Source organism: Pelodiscus sinensis, chromosome 5 (genome assembly GCF_052426305.1).
Source record: "Pelodiscus sinensis isolate ZL-2025 chromosome 5, ASM5242630v1, whole genome shotgun sequence".
NCBI lineage: Eukaryota > Metazoa > Chordata > Testudines > Trionychidae > Pelodiscus > Pelodiscus sinensis.
In genome coordinates this window covers 123,409,482-123,434,966 of record NC_143056.1, presented here as the reverse complement: position 1 = coordinate 123,434,966, position 25,485 = coordinate 123,409,482, and the positions used below count along the sequence as shown (strand labels likewise).

Here is a 25,485-nt window from a genome sequence, read left to right as displayed (position 1 = left end):
TAAGCTATTTTATCAATTGGAGGCTGTTCTGACAATAGATGTTTGGAGAAGCCACGCTTCTGAGAGGGCTGAAGAGAACTGCATGGTTTTGCATATCCTCTCACTCTGGTTCATCACACATTGAAGGATGGGCTGCAGTGATTCTAACTGTTCTGAAACTGCTACGGCAACTGCTCTGAATACTACTGAAGATTCACTAAGGAGAATTTAGAATACCCTGGTTTTAACCTCTAAAACTGAAAGAGCCTCAAATTGAGATTATGACCAGGTAAGAAAAGAGGCACTTACATATGCAGACTTAGAGTAGAAAATGTGTTGAAGACATGCTTCTGTTCTGAGCAAAGCTCGTTCCCTTACTTCTTTTTTTGTGTGTGCGCGCGCGCGCCAGTAGAGAACAAGGAATAAGTATTGACAGGAAATATGTTTGTAATAAAAATCTTTACAAAAGCAAGAGAATATTCCTTTGCTGCTTTGTACTGTCAGAGACACAGTGTTCTAGGGCAGCAATGCAATGGGCTATTTTCCAAAGAATTTACAACATAAATTACCTTCTACAATGTTACGGTACCCATCTATCATGGAACAGATATCTCCAGAGAGAAGCTTGATTATCTCATCTTTCAGATCCTAATTCAGCAAGATACTTTAACATGCAATTTAGTTCCCACTGAAGTAAGGGCCTAAGGCTTCATCCAGCAACTAACCAAGGCTAAAAACTCTTCATTGGATCAGGAATCAGAAAGACAGTATGACTGCAGCTCAAAAACCCAACCCCTATAAGTTATTATAGCTCATGCTTATAGATTGGGTTTTGGAAAGCTGCAGCCTGACTTCATTCTTAGATAATCCTAAGAGTTGAAGCTCTGAAAAAGCATCTGAATCAGCAGTAGGCTGCCTAATTCAGAAACAGACAAAGTAAGGAAATTTCCTGTTGGGAGTAAATACCTTCTACCAGAAAAAAGCCTCATCTTTTAATTTTACTTTATACTACTACTGTCTTTCACAGTAGTTTACAGTGCCAACTGTCAAGCCTTTGGCACTCCCACAAAAGCAGCACTGTTAGGCAATACTCTGTGGTAATTGAGTGATATTTCAAACTTTGCTTTAATCTAAAAACTAAACTCTCAATACAGATGATACAGAGATTTTTAAAAAAGCAAATTAAAAATAGTTACAAATATTTACCAAAAAATCTCAATCAGTACTTACAGTATGATTAAGATGGAGCCCATTCAAATTATCACGTGAGGTAGTCTTAAACCTCACTTATCTAAGCAAAGGAACATGCAGACATGTTTCAAATCACATTTTATCTTCATAATCCCTGTAAACACCCCACCTTGTGGCAAAACACTCCTCCACCTCCATGTGGTTGCATGTCTCTTTGCTTGATAGGGAAGAAGTAGTCACTAAAAAACAAATAGTGTACCGGCCCCCCCATCCCCCAAGAGTGAGCCATGCCTGGAATCCAGCTTTGACCAACAGCTTGAGCTTGGAGCCAAAGTTGGTGGTTTTGGTACTGAGATAACTGGATCAGTAATAATCCCAAAAATGGAACAAAGATAAATTTAGCAGATATCCCATCTTAAAGTATTGCGTTCAAAATACTCTGAAACCATCATGTGAAACTTATTCAGGACTGCTTACTTTGAAGTAAGATTAAAGTCAGAATATTCCATTTTATAGAAAGTGTATTTTTTTAAATAAGAGTGGGTTCACCCTGCATCATTTATGCACAAACAAGCAACACTGGTTGGCCTTTTTTACTCTGCATATTATTGCGGTTTGCCTTTGTTTTCACCAGATGGCTCAAGTAATTTCTTGGGGTTTGCTACTTGGAATCTCTCTATGGAGATTATGTATGAAATGCAAGACAAGAACTAACGGAAATCCCATTATACATTTTTTTTTATTTCTGTATGCAATGTAATGTTTAGGCACGTTGCTTGGGACACTTTCTAAAATAAATCATTGGCCATTGTTTAGAGTATCCTTTTGGCTTTAAATACTGGTTAGGAAAACAAAACAATGTAAAAATAAATGACTATAACTTCCTATTACAGAAATAAAAATGGATTTGCATCTAAAAGTGCAAGAGGTGAAGTACTTTAACCCTTTCACCAGACAATGTGGCAATATACAATATATTGCTTCTGTTTGTTTGAGAAGGCTGTTGGAATTTTATACCGACATAGAAAATTATAAATTATACAGAATTAGTTTCCATAATCATTATATATACAAACCAGCAGAGGAAAAAACTGGTTTAGAACTTACAAATGAAAGCCTCACACAGATCAATACAGTGAAAGTAACAATTAACATGCTCAGGTGCCAAATTTTGATTTGTACTTTAAAAATACTAGGTTTTTAAAATGCATGTACTGTAATTACATTAGCAGAACAGGCATTTCACTTAGTTGACTTGTCTAACAGGATTATGGTGTTTTAAATCTAAAATGTTCAATTGTATGTTTGGTATATTAAAGTAAATCTTAGTGAATGGGTTCAAAGATAGGTGAATCACTTTAAAAAACACAACAAGCCATGTGCACTTCAAATATTCTAGTGTTTCACCTGTAAGGTATTGTTTCAAGCAAACAAGACTAACAGAACATATGGCTTTACAGCAACATCAATTTGTCACCTAAGTTGTAGTAATAAATATTTAAAATCTCTACCAATAGACTTACATTTTTGATCTGTTTTAAACAATACAGAAAACAATTACCAATTAAAAACTGTTGTAAAATGCGGAACACCAAAAATTCTTATTTAAATCACTTTTGTAAGCTAAAACAACCAAAATAACATTTATGGGGCATTTCAGTTCTACAATTCTTTGCCAACCTGGAAGAAACATGAATTTTTTTTAAACAAGGTGAAAAATGTATGAAAACTGCTAAATACTTTGGTCACACTAATTGTCAAATAGTTATGTCTCAAATACATTAGATTTGTGTATTCTTTTTTATAAAACTATTCTTACAGCCATTTTAACTATAGTATCACTACTATCATTACCTGGGTGGCAAGAGCTTATTTCACAGGTCACCCATTATTTAGAACAATACATATAAACATACGCAAAAAGTATTGGTATTTCTGAATGTGCAATATTTTTTACACTTATGAATTTCTGTACAATGTCTTAAAATCTAGAATATAAATGTTGCTGGTCCTGATCCCTTGCGAAATTAGTGCAGCAGTGACTGGCTTTGACAGGCTCTAGATGAAATCCTTGAGAAACACTAAAACCCCTGGGTATCAGTTCGTGTTCTTCAGCCAACAGCAGCAGACATCACATATCATACAGGGCCATTAACAGTTGCTTCTCCTAAAAGGGTTTGTTGATCAGTCCTAAGAAATCAAAAAGAGGGTGTAAGTGTATTAAAAAACCAATGCACCTGTATAATCGTCACAATCAAGGGTAAAAGCAAGCAAATGAACGTCTAATGACTTGTTTAAATCATATTAATTTAAAATTGGGGTCATGGAAAAGAGCAAGTGTGTCCATAAAACAAAATGAAAAACCCTGCTATGTCCTTTTTCATTTTCTTATTAACAGAAGCAGATTGACAGCTTTACTACAGTTAAGGTTAAAACCAGCTCTCTTGTTTAAAGCTGACTTTTTTTTAATGGCTACAAAATCCCTTTGGGGGACATCAAATTAGAAACATTACTACAAAAACTTTATTTCTTTGGTTATGTACATGAAAAGGCTTGTACACCTGTTTATGCCCTTAGTGGAGTATATGGAACATGTACAGAGTAAGAGGCTAACTGTCTGGAAAACTCTACATCACAAGATCTGGGCTGTGGTAATCTGTTAGACACAGAATCTGAACACCAACCAGGGAAGAACTCTGACATTTAAAAAAAAAAGTACATTTCTCCAATCTGCCTCTATCAAAGGGGAAATGTAATCAGCGCACACCAGATCACTCGTGAGGTGCTGAAGCTAGTTTCTGAAAAGAAACCACACAAGCTAATACTCATCAGGAAGGGAAAGTGATTAAGGGTTGCAGAGGAGGTGGGAACAGGAAGCAAGAGGACATTGATGAGACACTGGGACACGAGTGATGGAAGTGACAAGAAGATGGATGAGGAGGGCAGGGACAGTGTATGCTCATTACAATCTGCAGAGCTCCAGCATGTCAATAGGGTATGACGCACACACACCCTCCCCTTGGCCAGGTTTGGTGCTTGCTTTTCTGGGGGATTGAGCTCAGTCCTCTGTAAAGCTGGGATTCAGAGTCCATTCTGGAAATGTATGAGCCCTCAAACCCTATGCCTTCATGGGTCTGACAGAATGTGGGACTTCCTTCCCACCCCCAGCCAGGTTCTAGCAGAGTTTGCCTTTCAGGGGTATCTGAGTATCCCCTAATCCCCCACTCCACTGAGAGCCAGAATTGGAGGAAGCCCTGACTCCTTCTGGCTGGGAAGCTTACAACAACAGGCATGCCCCTAAGCATGCACCATGGAAAACTTCTGGTACTAGGGTGAGGAGCTAAGAATAGGTAAAACTGATGCATCACAAAGTCTCCCTAGGAGTTTAGGAAAGCTCACTGCTATGAACAGAACAATTCACACACCCCAGAGCCATTGTTTCAAGTTGCACTCATCTTCATTGAGCATTCACTTTCTGTTGAGAACATCTCATTGAAACAAATGGGCCACCAATCTGAGCCTGCAACTCTGAAGTCAGAAACTCACCTTAGGTGAAATCTAAGGGTATGTCCACATGTACATGTTGGCAGTAGTACTGATGCAGCTGCAGGATGCCTAATGAAGGTGTTCTATGCTCACTGACGGGACATATCTCCAACCAGCATAATATAACCACCTCCACAAACAGCAGAAACTATGTTTTAAGTAGACGCTCTACCAGCAATACAGCACTGTGCATATAAGCACTTATACTGATGCAATTTAAGTCACTTTGGGGAATGGCGTATTCACATCCCTTAGCAGCATATGCCTAAGGCCATGTCTGCACAAGAAACACTATAGTGGAACAGCTACTGCTGCTGCTGCACTATTATAATGCAGGGACTCAAGCAACAGAACAGATTTTTTCATTGCTGTATTAATGCCACCTCTCAAAGGCAATAACTAACACAACCCAAGAATTCTTCTGCCTGCCTGATAACAGGGCTTGTGTCAGCATCACTTCCTGTGCAACGCAGTTAAATTTTCACAGCCCTGAGCACCACAATTAGATGGACTGTGCACTGTAGACCAGGCGTAAGATTCACCTGTAAATAGCTGGGTAAAAAAATGCCACTTCAATTTTCCTTTTTTTGAAAATATATAAGAAATGTGGTGAGTACAGCAGAATATGCAGAAGGCACATGAGTTATTTTTTAAATAAAAACAAATTATACAGGCATGTGCTTGTTGGGAAGGGAGATTAATGTCACCAAATCTTGAACCACTAAGGGAAAAGAGGGTTGGGTCTGCAGTGAGGAACAGAGGAATTCTGGGATGGGGACAAATGGAAACTGATGGTGAGGTAAGGAGGAGGGTTCAGGTAAAGGGGAGGGGACAGGAGAAGACAGGAGGGATTGGCCAATGAGGTAGCAGAAAGTCAGGGTAGAGAGATAGGAGGGCCTAATGGCCTTGAATTCTTCTCATGTCCCCTGCTACTCTTGGTGGGGCCTGACTCCTCCTCTCTGCCTCTCCATTTGAGCTGGGATGGGAAGAATGAAGGCAATAAATTGAAACACCTTAAATCCAGAAAATAATTAAGATACATATCTCTGGGTGGGGCTGTCATGATCATGAGGGTTAGCCAGCAGCCTGGGAACTAAGGGGTTAACCTTACCTAAGTCAGGTAGATTCACCCAATAGGAATGTAGGTAGGAATTTCAAACTGGGACAAAGGAATTTTTGATTTTTCCCTCCTTTGTCCTGGGCAGTTCTCTCTCCATCTACTGAGGGGGGCAGAAAGAATGTCTGCCTCCAAGAATAGACTCTTCACTCTTCTGTAAGTAGGGTAAAGTTTAGATAAATCCATTTTACGGTTTGGGAAATGGGATCTGATGTCTGTACATTTAAAAATGTTTTTTGCTCTCTTTTGTAACTAAGCTCCTGGCCTATGGTGGGTTTCTCCTCCATGAGTATATTACTTGGTTATTTTTCTATCTAGTCATTATGCTTGCAACAGGAATACTGTACTGATAATAAACGTTCTTTTTTATTTTCTTAACCTGGCATTGGTTAATTTGTGTGTCCTGGTTTGTACTTTAGGGTTGAGATTTCCCAAGGGATCTCTCCCCTGATTTTCTTATCAATTCTTGGGTGGTGGCAGTGGGATTTTATCCCCAAAATCTAGGTTAAGATTTTGGGGGAAGAGTTTTATACCAAAGCCTGGAAGATAAGGTTTTGGGGTACTTTTGCTGGTCCCCACTCCCACATTTATCATGCCAGAGTGGGGAAGGAGCCATACAGGGGCAAAGGGAATGGCCTGAGCATAATGCAGGGAGAGGCAGACTGGGTGAACCTGTAACACAACAAGTAAAGCCTGGCTAAAAAGGGGGCAGGAATCTTAGCTGGAGGAGGTTAGTGGCAATGAGGGACCCAGCTCATGCAACAGCGTGGGATACATAACCAGTGTTGCATGTGGCCCTTGACTAAGCTTCTGCCTGTGATATCTGCATGCATCTGCATAGGGCAGGAGGCACCAAAGAGCAACTTTTCTTACCTATATATATTAACTATCATGATAGCTAATGATCTAATGGGATTTGGTAGGTGAAGAAGGGAAAGTGGACAGACATGAAAAATGATGGGAAAGGCTACATGTTGCAGGTATTGGTAGAACTGGATGTGGAAACACACACCACACTTCTGGAGGCTTAAAGTTACTGTAACAACCATATATTAAACTATTATCCCCATTCCACAACAATAAAATGTACAGGAGTGGAAAGGACCACTGAGGAATCATAAAGCAACTCTTTGGCCTAGAGGAAAGATCATTGGACTGGAACTATTTCTAGCACTGCCATTGGCCTTCTGGTGACCATGGGCAACTCGCTTTATCACTTTGTTTCAGCTTCCCCATCTGTAAAGTGGTACAAAGATAAAGTTATTTGAGATCTACTGATGAAAAGCATGATATAAAAGCTAAGTCTTCTGATGGCCCTGCTACAAGCATAACCTACACAATTCTGGAATAAAGTGTTGCTGACTGGAACCTCAATGTACACCTGCACCTCCTTCCTTTGATATTACTCATTGGGAGAGAGGCAGAGGAGGTGTCTGTCAGATCCGGATCATAATCATACTTCCGTGACACTCCTCAAACTAATCCCCAGATATCACAACTCTTCCAGGCTCCTCCATTTCATTTCTTTACTAGAAGATTGCTCTGGTCCTTAACTCAGTTTGTTTTTTGGAAAATAAAACGAGCATGTCCATGTTTCATTTAAATCATTGCTCTGCAGTGGGACAGGCGCTGAGGGATTCAGTATGCAGGCTGCCCTGGGAAGAGAGGACTACCCCAGCCCTCTCTCACCGGAGTAGCTTGGGGCCAGGGGAGAAGTGCCTCTCAGTGGCTGCTGTAGCTCCACCAGGCACAGGTAGAGGAGGGGTGTATGTCCCTCTGGCTGGGGCAGGTCCAGGTTCATCCACCCCCTGCATGTCTCAGCCAGAGTGAGGAATGTAGCAAACTCTGCACTTCCCCTTTCTTCCTGACAAAGGGGAACAGCCAGTAACGTTCCTGTAGGAATCAGTGAGGACGTGGGGGAACTGGGCTGTGCCGGATGGGGATGTGTCCCCCCCAGCCAGCCCCTTTTACAGCAGCCTACTGATTTTTTTTTTTTTTTTGGTATGAGAAACAATCCCATTCCAGGGACATCCCATTTACTTGGCACAACCAAATCCTGACCTTGCTTTAAGTTATGATAAGAGGCACAAAGAAACTCTCTCAGGGTATGTCTACACTACCCCGCTAGTTCGAACTAGCGGGGTAATGTATGCATACCGCACTTGCTAATGAAGCCCGGGATTTGAATTTCCCGGGCTTCATTAGCATAAGCGGGGAGCCGCCATTTTTAAATCCCCGCTGCTTCGAACCCCGTGTAGCGCGGCTACACGGGGCTCGAACTAGGTAGTTCGGACTAGGGTCCTATTCCGAACTACCGGTACTCCTCGTGAAACGAGGTGTACCGGTAGTTCGGAATAGGCACCCTAGTCCGAACTACCTAGTTCGAGCCCCGTGTAGCCGCGCTACACGGGGTTCGAAGCAGCGGGGATTTAAAAATGGCGGCTCCCCGCTTATGCTAATGAAGCCCGGGAAATTCAAATCCCGGGCTTCATTAGCAAGTGCGGTATGCATACATTACCCTCCTAGTTCGAACTAGGAGGGTAGTGTAGACATACCCTGAAATATACAGTAGACTGTTCAACAGATGCATGGAGTGCAGGTGGAGTCCATGCAAATAATTTGCAGTGGCTACTGCTCTGCTGCCTACTGCAGCTGGCAGAGTTAGCTTAAATAAATGCCCCTGCAACCTTATTTCCTTGTTGTCAGAAGTCTGAGTTTTCCTTAACTCAACATTCTGAAAAGCACAAGCAATTTACTGAGTAACCTTAAATCTTCATTAACAAAGTTCTTGCCATTTAACTATTCCCACTTACTGATTACATTCAGCACTTTAATGAAGATGACCAATGAAGTAATCACAGCTAATCGAGCTATATTTGGTCTCTAACAAAATACAACACATTTGAGTCAGTGATGGAATACACCTTGTGATAGTAATATTTTAAAGTTTAACATCTTCTCACAAAGTGTGTTACTATTTTCTTTAGGGAGTTCCTCTTCTTATTCTGTACTACATATAGTAGTGTCAGCTTGCTGAAAATAATACTTAAGTACATCGCATATCAATTTTTGTATATACAAGTAAATATTTGCAGAGTCAGGAAAATAAATAAATGCGATGTTTTTAAAAAATTGCCCTGGGTGCTAATCTAATCTAGGTGCTGCTACTTTAAGAGCATTCTGAATCTCATTCAGTCTTTTACCATGAAAGCATCAGGAACACTTGGGGGAAGGCGGGAAAAAGTGAAAAGCAAAGAGCAATATAAATATGCTCATTATTATGTTGAACAGTTTTAGTGAAAACTCTCTCCCAGCTAGTTCAGGCAATACAAATGGAAGGGAACTCTTCATATGATTCTAAGCAACACCACCTGTTTCTAAACTGAACATGTACTTAAAGGAAACCCAACTCCACTTTCATCCAGTGCAACAAGCTAATTCACTGGTGCACGTCAAGATTTTTTTTTTTTTTAAGAAAAGATATTCTGAACTGCACACAAAGAAAAATTACCTGGAATGCTTGTTCTCTGATGGTGTACAATCACAGAGAAGCCACACTCTTGGGTCCGTGCTCTACATGCACATGACCAGCAGGAGTCCCCTAGCTAAGTCTTTGGCTGCCAATCACTAAAAACACTTTTTAAAAAAATATATATATTAGATCAGAGACAAACAGCACTAGACAGAAAATTATCAACTTTTCAGGAAAAACCTGATATATAAAAAAGAAAGACGCTAGGGTAGCAAGAGTCTGTTCTATACAGCCATCACAACTGTAGCAGTGAACTCCTTTACTAACTGTCTGAAGTAAACTCACCACTGGGACCTTTTGGGGCACTTTGGGACTCCTAGCACAAACCTGTCTATTAGCTTGGGAGCCAAGACTTACCTTTGGGACTCCTACAAATCATACATGCATGGAGCCCCAAAAGCGGGGACGGGTCTATCTGCATATTTATATTGAACTTATGAGGAATCTGGTAAAAATCTACTGTGACAGCCACCTTATTTTAAAATATTTTCTCTTATTTTAAAATACTTTCTCTGCCCATTTTAAGATTTGTCAAGCAAAAAACAAAGGATTTCTAAAAACATAACATTTATTGAAATCAGGAACAATGAAAAGAATTGCTAGCTTTGAGAGCCCTCTTCTGGTTTATAGTAGTAATTCTTCATTCTAAGGCAAATACTGTACATCTTGGCAAATATCTGATATGCACAGCAAGACTTTTCTTTTTCTTTAAATGGAGCACTTGAGTATTACGGTATTTACAACTTTTACATTTCTTTGATTTCCAATTGTTTACCTTAAAAGTTTTGAACATTTTATCTACTAAGGGTGTTTGCAAACATCAGATAACTGAGGTATTAAAAAAACCTATAGCAGGGTATTAAAAAAACTCTTCATGTGTTACTCTTCTTATATAAAGTATTTATAAAAGGTAACTGTCAGAAAATGAGGCTGTGGGAAATAATGGATTTCAGTGTTTCCCACCACAATTTAAAAGTGAAATATATCAATATTTAAGCAGATTTTTTTCCAACTGTGTCTTATAAAAGTTCATGCCCCAAATCACAAGAGATGGGAAAAATAATATTAAAAAAATTCAGATTTAGTAATATCACTATTAAAATATGCACAACGAGAAACAAGTCTCGAACCAGAAGACACATGAACAGCGTTTATTTTCATAAATTTGTCTCACAATTTTCTTGTGCAGAAAAAAGCTAATCAATAGGAACATATATTTTATAAAAAAGAATGCACATTTGAGGTTTTATATAATGTACATGAGGGTGTCTATATATTATATATGAAAGCTGCAGCCAGTTTCTGGTGACTGTGGCAAATGCAGAAATTACATGTTCTACTAATGTTTTAAAGTCTATGAAAAAACAACACTCATTTAATGAGTTAAAATATTTATATATCAAAACTCTGGCTGAATGACTAAGTACAAATAGTCTAGCAGCACTGTAAAGACTAACAAAACATGTAGATGGTACCATGAGCTTTCGTGGGTACCACCCACTTCTTCAGATGAATGGAGCATTAAAATTCCAGATTCAAGACTTTTAATGGTACCATCTACACGTTTTGTTAGTCTTTACAGTGCTGCTAGATTATTCATTCTTTAAGTTTTTCCTATTTAAAAGTAATTATAAAGAGCAACAACAAGCAAATCAGAACCTTCTTTCTCTGAGGATTACATGGCTAGCAAACCTCAGCAATGTGAGGGAGAAAGAAGCCACTACTCTCAAAGCTCGCCACTACTGCTATACAGTTCTGACACCAAAGGAGAGCAGATAAGTTACCTAAGCTTCCAACTTTGAAGGCTTCAATATCTGAGATATAGGGGAGAGGATTGTTCTAGGAGGGGTGGGTAAGATTCTGTGGCCAGTACTGTGCAGGGGGTCAGACTAGATGATCATAATGGTCCCTTCTGACCTTAAAGTCTATGAGTCTATAACTTTTATTTGCTTTTTAGCTAGTCTTGTACTTTTTCCTTCCTTGCCCAGAGTGTAAATAGTTTGGGCACCATTGTGGGTTCGGAGAACAAAATGCATCCTTGGCATTATCAACATGGAATCTGTGGCAATCAAGGATGGTGAACCTGTGGGATTCCAACATTATTATATGCAATGGCTGCGTCTACACTGGCCCCTTTTCTGAAAGGGGCATGCTAATTTTAAACTTCAGAATAGGGAAATCCACGGGGGATTTAAATATCCCCCGCGGGATTTAAATAAAGATGTCCGACACCGCTTTGAAGTAGGAATAAGAGATCCTCCGGAACAGGGCTTTATTCCAGAGAATCGGGCCAGTCTAGACGCTCTTTTCCGGCTTTTCTACAAGCCGGAAAAAGCGGTGGACATCTTTATTTAAATCCCGCGGGGGATATTTAAATCCCCCGCGGATTTCCCTATTCTGAAGTTTAAAATTAGCATGCCCCTTTCAGAAAAGGGGCCAGTGTAGACGTAGCCAATGGGTTTATCTGCTTCTGTAGTAAACTGACAAGCTTTTTGTCTGCAGTTATATTGACTATGAGGCACTTAAGATTCTTTTCATCCTATTACTTAACAGATCACATTTGTCATTTTCATGGTTTGTATTGCATCATGGAACATATGGGGACGAGGTGGGCTGGAATAGATTTAGAGTATCAGGTCTTGACTGTGGCACCCCAGGAGTGACACTTCCGTGAGGTATATATATTTGATGCTGCTGGCCCCATGTCCTCTCTCAGTTCCTCTTTGCCAGCAATTCTATGTGGAGGAGGGCAGAAAATAGGGATCTTAAATGGCGATTAATTTGCGAATCGAGTAGTTGGTGGAATTTCCATTGACTACTCGACTAGTTAAGGGAGGGCAGTTAACACATTAACTTCCAGCTTAGGCTGGTTCTCACCACAACTCACAGCTGCCGCTCTGCAATCTTAAAGAGACAGAGGAGCAAGCACGCAAAGACACTGGCTCAATTTCTGGTCCCCCACAAGGTCTCAGGACAACCATCCCCCGCGCTGCCATTCTGCATTCTGAAAGGGACAGAGCAGCTCATCCCACAGGTCTCAGCATAAATCCTCCCCCCCTGCTCCCCTCTCTCCCCTCCGCTGCCTTGTGCACAAGGGACAGGGGAGCCAGCAGCGAGAGCAGGTTTGTTCAATGCGTTAGACTAGTGGTCCCCAACACGGTGCCCGCGGGGGCATTCGTGTGCGCCCGCCAAGTGCTCGGGGCTGGCCTGGCCCTGGGCATGTGGCGCATGCATGGTGCCGGAGCCAGCCCCGGGCGCATGGTGAGCGCCGCGAATTGGCCGCTCGCGCCCCGGGCGCTTGGCACTTGGGGGGGGGGGGCTGGCCCCGGGCGCGCGGCTCTTGGAGGCGGCCCCGCCCCCAGGCGCACGGCTCTTGGTGCCCGGCAAAGGTTGGGGACCACTGTGTTAGACCTACACACTGCAAATGCTGAAGACCAGAGCCCTGGGGGAAAAAAGGCAACACTTTCTTGGTTTCCCTGAATTTCACAAAGAAAGTCACAGTAGGCAACTAGGTAACCTTTCCCTCCCTCCAAAGGAAACAGAGCACACACACTGCAGCGGAGATTGCTTCCCAGCTTGAAAGACCTTGTAATGTGAAAACAAACAACAAATAGTCTGGTAGCATTTCAAAGACTAACAAAACATGTAGATGGTATCATGAGCTTTATGGGCACAACCCACTTCTTGGAGTATTACAAGTCCAGACCCAAGAATAAATAAGGGGAGAAGGGGGAGTGAATTGGATTGTTCAAGTTACAAGAGGGTGATAAGAACAATTTTCACCTCTATAAGAACTAAACAAACAAACAATGGGTGAAGTCATTAGGAAGAATCAAACTTGTAAATGAGTTAAGTTCCAACCCTTCCCTGTATATCAGCCCCCTGCCAACTCTGTCCACACATCTACACAAGTGACTTCATCACTTGCCCCAACCACAACATCAAGGGCTCATTTAACTGTACATCCACTAATGTGATCTAAGCCATCAAATGTTAGCAATGCCCCACTGCCATGTATATTGGCTCAACTAGACAGTGTGTACAGGAAAGAATTAATGGACACAAATCAGATATTTGAAAAGGCAACACACAGAAACCTGTTGGAGAACACTTTAACCTGCCCAGGCATTCATTCATGGATCTCAAAGTCACAGTGTTGTTTCAGGCCAATTCCACAAGCCAATACACAGGGAAGGGTTAGAACTTAACTTCATTTACAAGTTTGATTCTTATCAGAGAGGAATGAATGAAGATATTGGCTGGCTCTCACACTACCTTCCACATCCTAATGACTTAATGAACCAACCGGTGCTTAGAGATTCAAATTGCTCTTATCAGCCTCTTGTAACTTGAATAATCCAATTCACAATTTTTTCCCTTTTCCCCCCATTTATTTTTGGACCTGGACTTCTAATACTCCAGTCATCTCAGGAAGTGGGTTGTAACCATGAAAGCTCATGATACCCATACATGTTTTGTTAGTCTTTAAGGTGCTGCTAAACTATTTGTTGTTTAAGTTTTTCTAGTGACAGACGAACTCAGCTACCCCTCAGAAACATGAAATGTAAATAAGGTCTTCATCCTGCAAATGTGAATCCCAGCTGTGCTTGAGCTTCAGGGGGTAGCCAAGTTAGTCTGTTACAGAAAAAAAAAACCAAATGCTCCGGTAGCACTTTATAGACTAACAAAACATGTAGATGGTGATCATGAGCTTTGTGGGCACAGCTCACTTCTACTTTACTTATGAGTCACGGAGGCACACTGTAGAATAGTGATAGAAATGTAGCAGTGTTAGTCTGGGGTAGCTGAAGCAAAATGCAGGACAATGTAGCACTTTAAAGACTAACAAGATGGTTTATTAGATGATGAGCTTTCGTGGGCCACAATTGTATCCTTTGGTATATATGGTTGTGACTATTTTCTTCCACTATTTGATCTGAGGAAGTGGGTCTGGCCCACGAAAGCTCATCATCTAATAAACCATCTTGTTAGTCTTTAAGGAGGCACACTGTGTGACTCACACTGAAGAATCAAGGAACTACACTAGAAAACAAAGACCTGGCACGCACCCCTAATTACTTTTGAAGCCTGTCCTTGTCCCCAAACAAACTGTAAAATCTAATGGCAGTCACTTGCCTGGAACCCAACAGAAATGGTTGAGAACAGACAACTCTCCTAGTCACGGAATCACTGTAGCCTGAGAGCTGGGGCTCAGTTGGATGTGTCAGGTTACAAATACTTGGATTCCTTTTTAAAAAGACACTCTGGTTACTGGAGTTCTTGTCCAGCCAGAACTTGCTTTCTCTTCTCTCAGTCCCCTCTCTGCCCCCAGCCCTCTGGGGCTCAAAAGGGAATCCCACTCCCTTCTTGTAATGCCCAGTGCAAATGGAGATCAGATTTTTGCTCTTCCCCCCGCCCCCCTCAGGTGGGCTGAAATTGAGGTGTACTGTCCTCTACCTGCTACCTTAGCACAGTTGCAGCTCTCACTTCCAGTCTCTCCCAGTCCCCCGCCAGCCCAGCTGGGGCTGCATGGAATGGAATGCTCCTCTGCTGGTATAGCAACAGGGACTTCCCTTGGCTGTCAGGCTGGAATGCTACAGGTGGACAACCAGGATTGAGCCACCATCTGTGCACACAGACTCCCCTGTACCTAATAACGCAGAGCAGCAAGGGGAGGCTTGTGCTGAGACCCATGGGACTGGCTGTTCTGTCCCTTTCAGAATGCAGAGTGGCAGCACAGGGGAGGGTTGTCCTGTGACCCAGTGTGGGACCAGAGATTAAGCCAACGTCTTTGCGTGCTGGCTCCTCTGTCCCTTTAAAAGAGGCAGTGCGGCAGCAGGGGGAGACTGAGTAGACGACAGTGCTACCCAATAAGCAGGAGCTTATCGGCTATTTGTTCATATCCTTAGCAGGAAATTGAACATACATGAACAATGTATATTGAAAAAGTTACAAAAGGTAGGCAACTGTTTTTTCTTCAAATGCTTGCTCATGTTGATTCCATTCTAGATGACTTACAAACAGTATCCAAGGAGGTGGGCTCAGTTCATAGCTTGGAGACTTGCAGTACTGCGCTGCCAAAGCCAGTATTATTCTGGGCTGGCTGAGTCAGTGCACAGGGGGATATAAGGTATGGACAGATGGCTGCTCTACAGATATCCTGAACAGACACATGGGCCAAAAAGGCTGCAGAGGCGGCACCTTCATTTGGTCATAGCAGAACTGAATTAAGGCTGTGATCCAAGAAGAAATTTTTTGTATGGATACAGCATGTGGCAAACTGTTTGCACTTCACCACTCTGCCCTGATGGAGGGCTTACTACTCTCCAAGAGACTGTGCTGCACCTCAGTCAAATGCTGCTGTTGGTGCATGTTCAGCCATGCATTACCAAGCCATCAGACCTAACACTGCCCTGTCCTGTTTGATCTTTTTGAGATCTTTTTTTCTTGGGAAGAAAGAGCAGCTGGGGGAAGGCATATACTAGGGCCTCCAACCATCGAAGCAGAAAAATGTCCAACAGTGGATCCCTGTTGTACACTTTTCAGGCTCGCAATGAAGTCTCCCATGGCCCAGAACCAAGCCTCGGGGAAGACGAACCTAGCACACATGGCACTGAGGACTGCTCCAATGAATTGTGTGTACTGTGTTTAGGGTTGACTTTGTGTCATATAATATGCTAGGTCACAGCAGGGAAAACATACCAGGTCAAGATGCCTCCACACCTGGCCTACAGACCGGCCTTTTCTAATCAAGAAAGTATAGATATATCTGGACTCTTTAGTCTCTCAGGCAAGCGGCTACTGGCTCTACATACTTTGGTCCCAAGAGTGTTCACAACAAGAGACTCAAGGGCATTGCCATAAAATAAAAATGGCACCCACGCAAAATGAAGTGGAGGAATTGCCCGTGACCCAGAAACATAGAATAAAAGTATGGGTCCTTCAAATCGAGGGCAGTGTACCAGTTTCCTGGAACCAGAGAGGGAATGATGGAGGCTAATAAGACCTTGCAAAATTTGAACCTCTTGAAGGACTTGTTGAGATGATGCAAGTCCAAGATGGGTCTCACACCCCCATTTTGCTTTTGGAACTAGGAGGCAACACAAGTAGAATTTTCCCTGCCTTCCATGCCTCCAGGTGGAGGAGGTTTTTGACCTCCTGAAAAAAGGACACACTTGTGAGAGGAGTTCCTGAAGAGTGACAGGGAAGGGAGGGTGAAATGGGTGGTTGGCTGCAAACTGCAGGGTGTAGCTCAAAGAAACTATGCCCAACACCCAACAATCCAAGGTCACATGGGACCAGGCCAACCAGAAAGGGCAGAGGCAATTAAGGAAAGGAAGGGCTGGATCTGATATGTAGGCTGGGGCACCGTCCTCGGGCACACCCTCAAAATCTCTGACTTCTGGGAGGGTCATGCTAAGCTCTGGGGCTAACCAGTTGTGTACTGCAAAAGTTTTGCCTTTTACCAATAAAAAATGATCCAGGAAAAAACCACCTTCCCTTGGAAACAGCAACTCATTTTAACTACAGTGTACTGAGCACACCACACACATGAGTAAAAGGGATATGGATGAAATACTTCAGAGGGAATGGGGGTTTTTCCCCCTACAAACTCAAGAGTCTAGTAGACATTAATAGAAAAATACAACTCATAAGAATGCACATAAAACAGGTAAAAGAACAACAGATTAATGTGTGTAAAGACACTTCACACAAAGCACTGATAAATGGATTCTGGAACCAGAAATTGTGGATATTTGAATCAGTTCTATTAGAAACATGAAACAAACAGCTGGTAGCAGCCTATAATAAGGTTACCTCTGTTCTGGACTGCTGCTAGCAGGCTGTGGAGTAGCAGGATTTTCTTCTACAGCTTCTGGGTTTTCCTCCACCACATATTTGCAAGAAACATCCTGCGAGGTAGACAATTTTCCTTCCTCACTAAATTAAAAGCAGAGGTTACAATTTAATTTCAGTGTGGGTGTAGGGAATTTCGTGCAACAGTGGGAGACTGAGGGAAGGGTCCAGACATGCAAATGGTTTTTGAATTATGATCGAAGAATGGAAATCAAACACAGGAATCTGGACTCTGTAGACATCCATTAACACAGTGTTATGTTCACTTAAACTGGATTTAAAAAGATGCATGAAAAACAATGATTATATACTAGTACAAGAAAAGACTAAAGAATATGCTTGGTGCCTGAAGTGAGAACAATCACAGCTTTTACTGTACATACCGATAAGATTTCAACACTCTGAAGCCAAAAGTATGCAAAAAATAGAAGGAGAAAAGTATAAAAGACTTAAGGTTCCTTTCAAAGTTAGCATTGATTAAATTTGTCCATGGAAAAGCACATCAGCAACACCAAGTTTTTTTTTTTTGGGGGGGGGGGGGGGGTTAAAACCACTTACTAGTATTGCACTCTATTCATTCAAAATTCCTAAAGAAGCCTCCTTTTCATTTCGAGGCTTAAAGTACAACTGGCTGATGTTGCATAGTGCTAAAACAGATAGACAATGAACAGCACGCATTTAAGAAAACAGCATCATTTCTATAGTTCGTTAGGGTTTCTATTCCGATACAATTACACATGAAATGTGAGAACTCCTTTACAGTTGGTAAAGCCTACAGAGGAGATATTAAATATATAGTGACGTTTATTAAAAAACTGTCTCTTTTCCTATTTGCATTCCAACGTTACACATTTTTTTCTAGCTACTCTCTTATGGGTATGTTCAGACCCAAAAATGTTAGCCAAACATCTTTCATTGCTTTCAAGTGCAAACTTGACACACCACCTCTCAAACTCTAAACCGGCTCCCACATGACTGACATAAGACATCAGGTATCCAAGGGGTAGCCGTGTTAGTCGGGATCTGCAAAAGCAACAAGGAGTCCTGTGGCACCTTATAGACTAACAGAAGTCTTTTTTCTCTCTTAAAATAGGGGAGACACTCTTCTCCCAATTGTCCTACTATTGTTCTTTCAGTGGATCCTCCCACTCCCATATTTCACTCTACACAGCTAGCCCATCCCTCAATACTTTCCATGGCCTACTTCCTTTCTTCCTGAATATCCCATCTATAGATGACCTCACGGACACTTTCAGATGCAGCTACTGCATCTTCCAAATATAGACATCTCCCTACCACTAACTCATCTCCATCCATTATTTGTATTACTGTAGCACCTAAAAGCTCATTCATCCAAACCAACATCTCCTTTTAGATGTTTTTACCATTAACATTACATTTCGTGTAATAATGAAAACCAACTGTCTCCTCCCAAGGCCTCATTACTCCATCTTCTCTCACTCAACACTTCTACTATCCTTCCTGTCATTCAAGTCCATCATAATATTGCTGTCAGCTTTGACTTTACCTTTGTTCATCACTAGCACAACGTCCAGTCCTGGTCCAAATCATCTTAACGCTGACTCCCAAACATAACTGCCCCTTTTCTACATACCACTAAAATTCTTGTCTGGATCGCCTGTCTTGACTACTGCAATCTCCTCCCCGACAATCTTCCCAGCCCATTATTCTGGCTGTGTCAAAATCTCTTCCCCACTTTTGGGTGTGTCTGCTTGCTTTTCCTTCTTCACTTCTTGAAACAAACTTTTAGTCTTTACAGACCTTCACACGTTAAGTACCTTACTTTGTCAGCTTCTGTTACCCGTTTATCAATCTCTTACATTAGCACTTTCATGCATTCTTTAGTATTGCTCTTTAAGAACACCCTTCCTAACTAGTCCATAAAGCCATTATCCTAGTCTCATAGAATACTACGACTGGAAGGGACCCCAAGAGGTCATCAAGTCCAGTCACCTGCCCTCAAGGCAGTATCCAGTACTGTCTAGACCATCCCTGATACACATCTATCTAACCTATTCTTAAATATCTCCAGAGATGGAGATTTCACAACCTCCCTAGGCAATTTATTCCAGTGTTTAACCACCCTGACAGGAGCTTTTTCCTAATGTCCAATCTAAATCTCCTTTGCTGCAGTTTAAGCCCATTGTTTCTTGTTCTATCCTCAGAGGCCAGGAAGAACAATTTTTCTTCCCTCCTCCTTGTGACACCCTTTTAGATACATGAAAAAGGCTATCATGTCCCCTCTCAATCTTCTCTTTTCCAAGCTAAACAAGCCCAGTTTTTTCAGTCTTCTTTCATACGTCATGTTCTCTAGTGCTTTAATCTTGTTGCTCTTCTCAGGACCTTCTCCAATTTCTCCACATCTTCCTTGAAATGTGGTGCCCGGAACTGGACACAATACTCTAACCGAGGCCTACTCAGCGCAGAGTAGAGCAGAAGAATGACTTCTCGTGTCCTGCTCACAACACACCTGTTAATGCATCCTAGAATCATATTTGCTTTTTTTGCAACAGCATTACACTGTTGACTCATTTAGCTTGTGGTCCACTATAACCCCTAGGTCCCTTTCTGTTGTACTCTTTCCTAGACAGTTGCTTCCCATTCTGTATGTGTGAAATTGATTGTTCTTTCCTAAGTGGAGCACACTGCATTTGTCCTTATTAAACTTCATCCTGTTTACCTCAGACCATTTCTCCAATTTGTCCAGATCATTTTGAATTATGACCCTGTCCTCCAAAGCAGTTGCAACCCCTCCCAGCTTGGCATCATCTGCAAACTTAATAAGCGTACTCTCTATGCCGATATCTAAATCTTTGATGAAAATATTGAACAGAACCGGTCCCAAAACAAACCCTTGTGGAAACCCACTTGTTATACCTTTCCAGCAGGATTGTGAACCGTTAATAACTGCTCTGATAACAGTTATCCAGCCAGTTATACACCCACCTTATAGTTGTCCCATCTAAATTGTATTTGTCTAGTTTAATGATAAGAATATCATGTGAGACTATCAAATGCCTTACTAAAGTCTAGGAAAAGTCCTTTAAATCCTTCCTTAAGAACTTTTCCCACGATGCCTACCCAAAATAAACAAACAAACAAACAAACCAGCAGATGACAGATGCCCAAGATGGAGTTCTGGTATTTGTCTTTGCAAACAAACATGCTTACAGCTGTTTTCTCCATCATCTCTCCCACATAGAGGAGGTTACTCACCTCCTATAACTGACGTTCTTTGAGATGAGCGTCCCTGGGGGTGCTCCACATCAGGTGTAGAGTGTCCCAGGGCCTCTGGACAGAGTTTTGCTAGTAGTGCCTCAGCAGGGGCCACACATGTGTGGCGCGCGACAACTCCCTGACTAGCTATGCACATGAGCGGCCCCCCACCTCCCTTCAGTTCCTTCTCTATCCGGAACCTGGCAGAGGAGAGTGATGATCATGATTGCTTTTATATTTTATTTTGTTTACTTACTTTTTTTTAGGTTTCCTAAGTAGAGAGGAGGAAGGGAGGGTAGTGAAGCACCCCCAAGTACGCTCATCCCAAAGAACATCAGTTACAGGAGGTGAGTAACCTCCTCTTCTCCTTTGAGACACGTCCCTGGGGGTGTTCCATGTCAGGTGACTACAAGCAGTCTATCTTATAGAGGTAGGGACTTTGGATCTGATAAGTATGCCGATTGCAGGACAGCTTTAGCTAACTTAGTGGTGTGTAAAAGACCGGAGGCAAGTGAGTGACTAGTGTTTCATGAAAGTGGGATCCATGGACCATGTTGCTGCTGCACAGATGTCCTCCAGTGGAACTTTCATGATGTATGCGATTGAGGTTGCAAGTGCCCTGGTACAGGGTGCTTGCATTGGAGCAGGCAGAAGTAAGTTATTAAGTGAGTAGCAAGTATAAATACACTCCGATATCCGATGGGATAGTCTTTGAGATGATATTTCTCTCTCCCATGTTATGGTTAGCGAAGGAAACAAACAGGTGAGGAGAGGACCTGAATGACTTAGTTCTGTTAACGTAGAAAGAAAGAGCTCTTTTGACGTCGAGCATGTACATCTGAGCTTCAAAGGCGTTGGAATGGGGCTTTGGGAAAAACACAGGTAGGTGTATTGTTTGATTGACGTGAAAGGCCGTGCGGACCATGGGTAAAAATTCTGGGCGTGGCTGCATGGACACGCTATCTTTGAGAAAAATAGTAAATGGTGGACCTGACATGAGAGCGACCAGTTCGCTTACTCTGTTTGCCGATGAGATAGCCACTAGGAACGCTGTTTTAAGTGTCAATTAGAGTAAGGAGCATGTGGCCATAGGTTCAAAGGGCGGTTTTGTTAAGGTTGCCAGAACCAGGTGGCGGTCCCATGGTTCTTGTGGAGATGACACGTCAGGGTAAAGAGCTTGCAGGCCCTTCAGAAATGGTTTCATCGTGGGGTGTGCAAACAAAGTGGTGTCATCCAGTGGTACGTGGAATGTTGTTACAGCTGCTAAGTGCTCTCTGACTGAGGCTAATGAGAGATTAGACTGCTTCAGGAGTAGTAAGTATTCCAATATTGTTGGGAGTGGGGCTGTTTGCGGCAATACATTGCTCTCGCAGGCCCAGTGTATAAATTGTGTCCATTTGCTGATATTTGTTTTTCTTGTCGTAGGATCTTTGCTGTGCAGAACTTCCTGGACTTGTTGGGAGCACTGGAGCTCTATGCCAGTGAACCATTGAGATGCCACGCTTTTAGATGGAGCATCATGAGTTGAGGGTGAGGTGTGCTGATTTGCGAGTGATAGAGCAGGTAAGGAACTTTTGGTAATGTGATTGGATGGCAGTGTGTCACCTGGAGTAACAGAGGGAACCAAGGCTGTCGTGGCCAGCACAGAGCTATGAGGATGATCTTCGCTTTGTCCCCTCCTTATATTTAAGACGACCCTGTTCAGGAGGGGAAATGGAGGGAATGCATATAGTAGGGGTGCTTTCCATAAGAGAGTCAGAGGGCTATGGCTTCTCTGCACAGGGGCTGTGACTGTGCTCCGCCTTGTCGGTTTACATAAAACATACACACCATATTGTCCGTGAAGACACGGATATGTATTCCCTTCACCTGAGGGAGCAGCTTTTGACACACTAAGCGAATGGCCCTGAGTTCTAAGATATTTATTCGTAGTGCACATTCCGCGGGGGACCACAGTCCTTGAACTGTTCTCCCTTCTATGTGAGCGCCCCAGCCTGTGACTGAGGCATCTGTGGTGATAATCACTGAGGGCTCTATGGATTGGAAGGGTGTGACTGTGGTTAGATTGGACACCTCTGTCCACCATTTCAGTGATGCTTTGACTGATGGAGGCATAGTTAGCCTCTTTGTCAGTAAATGAATGTTTCCTCTGTACTGCATTAGGAGCCATCCTTGGAGACCTCATAAATAGCCTTGCATTGGGAACCACAGGGTTGCAGGAAGCCATAAACCTAACAGTCGGAAGCAGTCGAGAGTGGTGACTATTGGCATGTCCTGGAGGGATAATGCCAGGTGCTCGGTATGAGTAGCTCTGTTGGGAGGCTCTCGCTGTGACAGAATTGAGGTGTGCCCCAATAAACTGAATGGTCTGTGAGGGAGAAAGCATCGATTTGGGGTGGTTCACTGGGAGCCCTAAAGAGTGGAAGCAGTATAGCACCATGAGAGTATGCCGGTGACACACCTGTCTGGACCTTGCTTTTACTAGCAGTCATGCAGGTAGGGATATAGAGTGATCCCTTGTCTCCTTAGGTGGGCAGTGACTACCACTAGGATCTTGGAAAAAACGTCTTGGAGCTGTAGAGTCCGAAGGGCAGGACCATGTACTGAAAATGGTGTGCACCTAAAGTAAAATGGAGAAAATGTCTACAAGAAGGTCTGATAGAAAATAGGCATCTTGCAAGTCGAGAGGAAAACCAATCACACGGCTCCAGACCTGGGATGATTGTATTTAGAGTAACCATCTTAAACCTTTGTTTCTTTATTAAGCTATTTAGGTATCTGAGGTCCAGGATAGGTCTCCACCCATCAGATTTCTTTTGGATTAGAAAATAGTGAGAAAAGAATCCTGTTCTGTAGAATTGAGATGGGACAGATTCTATGGCTCCTATATGTAGCAGTGCCACTTGAGGTTGAGGGGGGGCTCCAGTGAGAACACTTCATATTCCTCCCCCTCTTCTTGTGAGAGGGGGGACTACGGATCTGAGTCGTCAGAGAGTAGCAAATGAATATATCTATCTTCACTCAATATAGGAGAGTGAAGGGTTGAATCGATGCACAAGTCTTTACTCTCCCTGAAAGTGACATGGGGAGTTTGAGACATGGAGGGCTGCACTAACTGAGAGGAGCCCATATTTACCTCAGAGGTGAGAGGGAGAGCTGGAGCCCCTAACTGTTGAGAAAAGGGAGCAGCGTTCAGAGAGTGCTCTATCCCTTCACTGGGTGCCATCCTGAGTGGCTGAGGTACCGGTGTACCTGTCATTGGGGTCAGCATTAGCGAGTTTACTGAGGCTGGCACAGAGTGGCACTTTGCCTCTATCGGTTCAGTGTCTGAAGTGCTTTCAGGCTTACTACACTGTTCGCCTGACGTACCTGGGCGGTTGAATGTGCTGAGGCAGCTCTTGTCTGAGTAGCTGGACTTTTTTCCCCTCAGACTGTCTCTTAACGGGTTGCTAAGGTAAAGAACATGCCCTTCTTTTAGCGGGCTTAGAGATTTCCTTATTAGATGATGAGCCCTGCCCAGATCCTGGGTCAGAGCCATGTCTTTTGTTGCTGTCAATATTGAGCAATTTCACTTTAAGCTTCTTATCTGAGACCTAGGTCTCATTTTAGCACAGTAGGGGCAATTTCTGCATGAATGAAAGCTCCCCAAGCATTTGAGGAAGGACTCATGCCTGTCGGAGGCGGACATCGCGCTGCTGTAGAGCGAGCAGCATTTGAAGCTGGGAGAACTCATACCAGCTTGAGCGCTGAAGCAGCAGTTCAAATCCTGCACCGCTTTCTTTTTTTTCTTTTTAAAGTAACAGAAGCAACTAAGCCAACGTTGAACAAGAAAAACTAAACACTAACCCAGAAACTAACTGAGAACTAACTAAGCTAAGTGAGCTGAGGAGAGAGAGCACAGCATGCAGGGACGGTAGAAAGGAACTGAAAGGAGGCGGTGGGGGGAGGGGGGGGCCTGTGCATGTGCATAGCTAGTCAGGGAGTTGGCGCGCATTGTGCACCGCATGTGCGGCTCCCGCTGAGGTTCTGCCAGCAAAACTCCATCCAGGGGCGCTGGGACACTACACCTGATGTGGAGCACCCCCAGGGACATCTCTACAAGGAGAATTTGTGCCGACACCTGACACCCCTCCCTAGCACACTTCTGCCTCTGAATCAGAGGCAGCAGTGTGTGTGGTGGGGGAGAGGCAGAAGCTGGTACAGGCAGGGAGTCTGCTTTCAAGATGCTTCCCCATGTGCTGACTGCCTCCCTCCGCCCCTGTGCTGCTCCCATAAAACTGTGCGCTACTTTGAAAATCATAATCATGTGTCCTTTCCTTCCTTGTAATCCTAATCTCTAAATCTTTCAGAGTGTGATGTTATCAAAGTTTGCCATAATGCATTCTGGAACATGTCCCCCTGCAGGTGGATTGCAAGTTACATGTTTTCTGATTTCAAGCTGCTCTCTTGCTTTTTCCATGGCCCTGACCTCAGTTTTGCCAGGCATGCTAACAGTCTTGGAAATTTTAGATTTTTCACCTGAAGCCCAGGTATAACAAGTCTCCTTCAAGGAGTTAGAGGCTAAGATACCTTCCTATAATTTGGTTTTGTTTGTTTTTTTACTCTGCTATAGAATTGTGAATTCTGAGATTCATAGAAAAGTAAAAGGAAATGGAAGCATCTTAGGCTGGAGGTAAGAAGAGCCTTAATAGAAACTGACTTTATACTAGATGAATCAAAAAATAAGGACCAGACAAATAAAAATGGACCATAAAAGTACAAGACACAATAGGAAAATAGATAGATGTCTGATTTACTCCATTTCAAATACTGATCAAAAAGAACCATTTAAATTTTGTTATATAGAGAGAAGCATAACCATTATGTAACAGTGAAGGGATATTTGCTCTAAACAGTTCTGCTGCTATTGAACCAGCAATTTTCCATTCAGCTCTAGACCCCTCATGATCAGAAATACATTAAAGAAAACTTACAAGAACAGGAACAAGTATCAGAGATCGGGGTGAGAGGAAAGGAGGGTCCTTGA

At 42.7% G+C, this 25,485-nt stretch overlaps 1 protein-coding gene across 10 annotated transcripts in view; it reads right to left on the bottom strand.

Annotated features, from left to right (window-relative positions):
- Positions 1–1,890: 1,890 nt before the first annotated feature.
- PPP6R3 (protein phosphatase 6 regulatory subunit 3) overlaps positions 1,891–25,485 on the bottom strand; it is a 144,853-nt gene continuing 121,258 nt past the window's right edge. For all 10 annotated transcript variants that reach the window (XM_075928324.2, XM_075928323.2, XM_075928320.2 and 7 more), the window contains 2 exons: positions 17,184–17,306; positions 1,891–3,360 (listed from right to left, as the gene is read on the bottom strand). In XM_075928324.2, coding sequence (XP_075784439.1) covers positions 3,309–3,360; positions 17,184–17,306 — 175 coding nt within the window. In that variant the 3' untranslated portion in view covers positions 1,891–3,308. The remainder of the gene's footprint in view (positions 3,361–17,183; positions 17,307–25,485) is intronic.